The sequence below is a fragment of the Gymnoscopelus microlampas genome, assembly GCF_963454915.1.
Source record: "Gymnoscopelus microlampas genome assembly, chromosome: 12".
Classification (NCBI taxonomy): domain Eukaryota; kingdom Metazoa; phylum Chordata; class Actinopteri; order Myctophiformes; family Myctophidae; genus Gymnoscopelus; species Gymnoscopelus microlampas.
In genome coordinates, this window is record NC_139949.1 from 7,364,055 (window position 1) to 7,371,554 (window position 7,500).

The 7,500-nt window shown below is 42.8% G+C and overlaps 1 protein-coding gene across 1 annotated transcript in view; it reads right to left on the reverse strand.

Annotated features, from left to right (window-relative positions):
• Window positions 1-7,500, reverse strand: part of nsg2 (neuronal vesicle trafficking associated 2) — a gene marked incomplete at its 3' end in the record, with an annotated part of 71,679 nt that overhangs the window by 46,514 nt on the left and 17,665 nt on the right. The window contains exon 3 of the mRNA XM_084074466.1: window positions 2,426-2,536. Within this exon, the coding sequence (XP_083930592.1) occupies window positions 2,426-2,536 (111 nt within the window). The remainder of the gene's footprint in view (window positions 1-2,425; window positions 2,537-7,500) is intronic.

Consider the following 7,500-nt stretch of genomic DNA (forward strand, 5'->3'; position numbering starts at 1 on the left):
TATGTTTCTATATCAGTGGTGCTCAATCTTTTTCATGTCAAGGACCTCCAAAATTATATGTATTTGGCCGCGGACCCCCATCAAAATATTTTTTTCCAGGGACCCCGAGAAGCAACGATTTGAGTTAAAAATGTTCGCTTTAAAAATATATATATTCAAAGATTTGCACACATTCTTACGACTTTTCAAAAATAGCAGATCTACAAGCTCGTAGCTCGGCACTCGGTGCCGCGCTATGAGCTTGTATATCTGCTATTTTTGAATAGCCCAAAGTGTGTTTAGCTCAAATCTAAAAATGACACAGTTCCAGGTCTTGATGGGTTAACCCAGCGAAACAAACTGCATGCAGGTAATATTATGCCGACAAAAGTTGACATTTGTCATGTCATGTGTCGTGTGTGTTTATGTAGTGCAGTGCACACACCTCAGGGCAGTGTTCTAATACATTTCTCTTCCAATTGTTTCTCATAGTCATAAATTGTCATAAATCTAATATCGGTTTTGCTCCCGGTCAGACAGAGATGGACTCTCTGGTCCTGTCAACACTCAATCACGGTTATATGACGCCCCATGCGAGTGAGTTGATCGCTCATTCTATCCAGCTGTTTCTAATAACTCTCCCCACACCTCCATTCAGAGTGGATCAATGTTGGGATCGATAAGGAATCGGATCAATAAGCACGATCGATAAGAGGATCGAAATGCTGATTCAGGGTCCGATTTGGCTTTTCAAAATAAGTCAGGAAATCAGTCAATCTCGCCCTAGCAGATTGGAGAACATTTTACACCCTAAGTGCCTCATCCATCAACACAATCTGCACAGAGAATGTGCATGCCTTTTTGTGCGGTCTTAATGTATCCATTTGTGACTCTGAGAGTGTACGAATGTAGCATTTGTTTGTTTATTGTATTTGTAAATATCAGAATTAACACTGAAATTGATAATGTCTTATTAGCTAATGTTCATTACCTGACTGCCAGAGGTCTTAAAAAAAACTACAACAAAAAAACACAATTTTGGAAAGCTTTTTTTCTCTCAGCATCTTTGTTTGAGGTTTAGCAACGTTCAAATGAACATAATCTTCAAATATGTTCACATTTCAATGTATGACTCATCATTCAAATAATGCCTTAATCTGGAAGAACCTCACAACTAGGTCCACTATTTGTGTTGGTTTAAAAAAAAGTCAATTTGCATACATTTGTTGACATATAAAGCAACCAAATTATCGCATCTCAATTACTCGCTAAATCGACACAGTAATGGATAAAATAGTCATTAAGAAAATAGTCTATTTGCAGCCCTAGAGCATCGTTCATCATTCATTTACATATTCCTTCCGATGATCACCCCTCCTCAACTGAAGAAGTGTGTGTGTGTGTGTGTGTGTGTGTGTGTGTGTGTGTGTGTGTGTGTGTGTGTGTGTGTGCGTGCGTGCGTGCGTGCGTGCGTGCGTGCGTGCGTGCGTGCGTGCGTGCGTGCGTGCGTGCGTGCGTGCGTGCGAGCGTGCGTGCGTATGTGTGAATGGCAGTTCCCTCTTTCCATATTGGTGTTAATATTTAATATTTACAGTATAATTATGCCTGACCTTTTATGCAAATGCCATGCCCCCCCCCACACACACACACACACACACACACACACACACACACACACACACACACACACACACACACACACACACACACACACACACACACACACACTCTGTCTCTCTTTTTGTTTTCACAAGGTTGCCATGGAAGGATTTTTTCCCTTTTTTTGCTGCCATGACAACGTGTGTCTCAACTGGTGTCTCCTCTCAACAGCAGGAGAAGGAGATGGAGAGACAGAAACAAACAAACGACAAAAGACCTTCAATCCCTCATCACTAAACTCACCCACTCATGTGTCCATTCACTCATGCATTTATTGCTATCGGGAAGAAACCATCTATCTCCATGTTTTAAATTGTGTGTTTTTTTTGTCATAAATGAATAGACACCTCACACTGTCTTGTAAATTGCCTATCTTTGCAATTGTTTCCCTTCTTTTTTAAGTGAAAGTTAAAGTGGTCAAGGTGTGGGTTTTATATAAATATTGAAACAATGAAAAGTATTAACAACAACGACAGTGACTTCAGTCAGTGTGTGTGTGTGTGTGTGTGTGTGTGTGTGTGTGTGTGTGTGTGTGTGTGTGTGTGTGTGTGTGTGAGTGCACGTACGTGTGCTTGTGCTTGTGTGTGTGCGTGTGCTTGTGCGCGTGCATGTGTGTGTGCATGTGCGACTGTGCGTGCATGCTTGCGTGTGTGTGTGTGTGCGTGTGTGTGCGTGCTTGCGTGCGTGTGCGTGTGTGTGTGTGTGTGCGTGCGTGCGTGCGTGCGTGCGTGCGTGCGTGCGTGCGTGCGTGCGTGCGTGCGTGTGTGTGTGTGTGTGTGTAGAGTACCTTCAGTCTCTCTGACATGCCGTCGGTGAAGCTGATGGTGAACTCTTCGACCTTTGGCACCTTCATCCTCTTCTTCTCCGTCTGGTAATCCGTACGGGTTTTCACCACCACCTGCAGAGAACACGAAGACGGTTTTACCACATTAAAGGCCTTTGCAGTAGACAGGGTACGTATTAACCAGCAGTTTTAACCGCATGCGAAAAGACGCACGAATCGAACTGGGTTTGATTGAGAAAAAAGAAACACGCACCACCGCAGCCACTTGCCGCACGGCAAATTCGGAGCCGGTGTGCATGAGGTCATGAGAACCATGTGTTCTTTAAAAAATGATATTGTCCGTTTTTTTTTCAGTGCGAAAAATCACACCCTGTCTGCAAAGGCCTTAAGCCTAGCATATCCCCATTATGGAGCCGACAAAATAGCTGACATACACGCTCACAAAGCAATGTCCTTGATGCGTCGCAATGAGGGCTTAAGTCGTTTATTCATGATATACTTTTTGTACGTTTCCTTCCCAAGAGTCCCTTCCTAGAAATGTAGCGGAGTAAAAAGTACAATATTTCTGTTTAAAACGTAGCGGAGTGAAAGTCATCAGCTTGCAAAAACAAACAAAAAAAACAACAACAAAACACCATGGACAGTGACTCTGCCTTTAGAACCATGGACAGCTACACTACATTCAGCACCATGTACATAGACACTACATTCAGCACCATGGACAGCTACACCTAATTCAGCACCATGGACAGCTACACCTAATTCAGCACCATGGACAGCTACACCTAATTCAGCACCATGGACAGCTACACCTAATTCAGCACCATGGACAGCGATCTTCTCACAAAACACTCACAAAAGAACGTCTACACCCTGATGAATTGCTGGACCAGTAATTATTGAGCACTTTTTCAGTGTCTTTAGTACTTTTTTTTATCAATAGATTGCGTTCCGTCTTGGATCAATGGAACCAACGCAGTATACTTCACCTTCAGCTATGTATCGGTATCACAATGACAGATTTTTTTTAATTTTTTTTGGCCCACTTGACCCAAAGACCAAGGAGATATGATTTTTCGAAGATCTAGACTCCCATCCACTTCCTTGTTAACTTAACACTTAAACATTCTGTATCTCGGCTCCTGAGTACTTTTTTTTTTTTCAATGAAAAATCTCTGGCAGTGGGCAAACGTGGAAAGCAATAATTGTGGCAGTGAATGAGTTAAAGAGATGTAGGCTTTGTTGTTTTAATAAGATAGGCACTAACGATATCTCTCTCTCTCTCTCTCTCTCTCTCTCTCTCTCTCTCTCTCTCTCTCTCTCTCTCTCTCTCTCTCTCACACACACACACACACACACACACGCACACACACACACACACACACACACAGTCTCTCACTCACTCACTCACATGGACAGTGCATTTGCGATAATAATAACCAAAAAGCTTAAGAAATTGTGTTTTCTAAAATAGGACTAGTTTCTATTAAAACCCCTACCACAGTCCCACAGTTAATATTTACTGTATATAAAGAATAGGACATATTCCGTTTGCACCAATATTCATTCATTCTGAACACACACACGCACTCACGCACGCACGCACTCACGCACGCACGCACGCACGCACGCACGCACGCACGCACACACACACACACACACACACACACACACACACACACACACACACACACACACACACACACACACACACACACACACACACACACACACACACACACACACACACACACACTGCAAGGTATAGTGCCGGACATGAGTCAGGGTTATTTTATAAGCTGTTGTTTCCTGAATAATGACAAATGATCCAGTCCAGAAATGACCACATTCAATCATGGGGTTCAATACTGCTCACAGTAAACTGCTGTCACCCTCACTAGCCATTAAACACCAAAGTACTCAACCCCACAGTGGTTGACTGAATCATTCCATCCATTTTCCACTATAAAGACTAAAACCTCTGGAAAACCTTCATGAACCCATGGAGTTCTGTCATGTGTGTGTGTGTGTGTGTGTGTGTGTGTGTGTGTGTGTGTGTGTGTGTGTGTGTGTGTGTGTGTGTGTGTGTGTGTGTATGTATGTATGATGAAGACCCCTCTGGTACGCGGCAGGGTCCAATCACCCTATCTGGGTTTATTTCTCAATAATGACCTGCTCCCCATTGATTATCGCTTGCATAATGACTAGCAGTTTCAATCTCAGCACGTGACCAGTGGTGGGAAAAGTACTCAAATGTTTTACTTAAGTAAAAGTATCAATACTCCAATGCAGACGTACTCTTTTACTTTAAGTAACAGAGTCTTTTACTGTTAAGTAAAAGTCCGGAATTCAAAATTTACTTGAGTAAAAGTACAAAAGTATTGGTATGTACTTAAAGTACCATAAGTAAAGGTACAAAAATGTTTGAAAATAGCAGATCTACACGCTCACAACGCATCGCGATGCGACACTTTGTGAGCTTATTAGATCGGCTATTTTCAATTTGCGGGACGCGTGACAAGTCACTGAAAAGCGGGACACCCTAGCTGTGCCTTCTGCAGCCGTCTAAACATCGCCAAGACACGGTAAAAACGCTGGCACTCTGAGGATGATTTGGATGATAATGCCTGGCACTCAATATGTTATTAATTAGAGTACTTCAGTACATGTACTTAGTTACTTTACACCATATAGAAACGGCCTTGGTCAGCACGAATAATAATAGACATTATTATCTAGGCAGTTATCTGCGTGCCAATTAGTGAGGAACGGAGACGTGTGCATGTGACGATGACACAGAGGCAGGACAGGCACAATGGCTCAATGTCCTCCGTCTGGGATCTGAGCCACTATACTGAGGCAATGGTGGAATAAGGATACTCTGATTGCTTTTACTCAAGTAAAAGTAGCAATACCTCAGCGCAGAAACGCTCTGTTACAAGTAAAAGTCCCGTATTCAACATTTTACATGAGAAACAGAGAAAGAGTATTAATAGAAGAGTATTGGCATCAAAATACACCTACAGTACAGTTTGTTTGTGTTCTCTTTTGAAAGGAGCAGATCTACAAGCTCACAGCGCCTCTTAACGTGATGCATTGCGCATTTGTAGATCCGCTATTTTCAAATCGACAAAGTATAAAATAGGGCTCAGTCAATGTTTTGTAATAATAATAATAATCTAAATCTACAAATTCATTACAAAGTAACTAACATTTTCAATGAATTATAATGTAGCAATAAGTACAACATGTGCCTCTGAGATGGAGTGTAGTAGTAAAAATGTAAGTAAGAGTACCTCTAAATTGTACTTAAGTACAGCACTTGAGTAAATGTACTCTCCAACAGAGAGAAGTCAACAGAGAGTAGCGTGCATGTGACAAAGACAGAGAGAGATGGGGGACAATGGGGTGTGAGAGGGAGAGTCCCTTTGAGATCAACACTGCTGTGTGGACACTGTCTGACCTCACTAGCAAAGTAACACATCTGTCAGTCAGTGCCGTGTTGTGTGTGTTCTCAAAGTGCAGTCCGGGGACTCCCAGGGGTCCTTGAGGGCGTTCCAGGGGGTCCTCAGCAAAAATATGTTAACAGAGCATCAAAATCAGCTATTTAAAAAAGTAAAACTATAAGAACAAATTGTGTGTGACCAACAGTTCGACGGTTTCCGAGAGCCGAAAACCTACAAATATTATGTGACTCTACGGAATAACACTGCTGTGTGGACGCACAGTGGCTCTCAACCTTTTCAGGCCACGACCCCCCCAAAATAATCATATTTAAACTGGGACCCCCACCCTGACAAGCACTTGGAATTGTAGGAGTTGAGGCAGTACATTTAGTTTGACTCGGTTCCACAGATAAATATTGTTATTTTTGTGTCTCTTTCTTAGCTAATATTTGACAAATTGGCCAATATTTGACCATTGTTTATAGTATAGCTTGTTGATTACTTTTGACACATTATGCACTTATACTGCATGTTGATTTGTTTACTGTTGAGTGAGAAAACTTTTACTTTACTGTATTTGTTTATTTAGACGGGACACCGCATATTAATGAACGCCACATATTAATGAATACCTATCAATGGAATGTAAATACACCGGATTTAGCAAAGATGCTAATAGGCTCTATGCACAGCAGCCATATTGGAAATGAATTGAGCCCCTTCCTTACTTCCTTCACAGGTGTTACCAATAATACTAATTAAGGCTCTGTTCCATTTAGTCTGGCACAGTTGTCTCTTATTTTCAAGGACCCCCATAACTCTTAGAGTGCACAAATGGAACCAAATGGACCCTCACGGGTCCATTTGGTTCCATTTGTACACTCTCAGAGTTACACACCCACCATAAGGGGCCATTTGGGAACCAAAATGTAGTGTTTCCAGTGAGCCAACATGCACAATATCAGCACCCTGACCAGAATGGAACAGAGCCTTCATTAGTATCATTGGTAACACCTGTGAAGGAAGTAAGAAGAGGCCCAATATCTTTCCAAAGTGGCTGCTGTGCATAGAGCCTATTTACATCCGCAGTCCCCCCCAAAAAAACTCATGTTGCACATCATCTTCAGGGGACCCCCCAACATCATTTGGGGACCCCCCTAGGGATCCCGACCCACCGGTTGAGAAACATTGCACTATAGCAGAATAACAAGAGCTGTCAGTCAGTGTCTTGGACGATGCTCTCTCTACCAGATGAAGGGTACAGCGAGGCTGCACTGCCCACGTTAAGTGGACCCCTGCAGGGAAACCCTGCTCACCCCCGATGACGTTCCACTGGCATATTTGAAAATTGGTGCAGAAACATGTCAGCTTTGCTCAGCCACTCTGTCTGTCTGTCTGTCTGTCTGTCTGTCTGTCTGTCTCTCTCTCTCTCTCTCTCTCTCTCTCTCTCTCTCTCTCTCTCTCTCTCTCTCTCTCTCTCTCTCTCTCTCTCTCTCTCTCTCTCTCTCTCTCTCTCTCTCTCTCTCTCTCTCTCGGCTCTATGCACATCAGCCATTTTGGATGGCCTCTTCTTACTTCCTTCACTGGTGTTACCGATGATACTAATGAAGGCTCTGTTCCATTCTGGTCAGG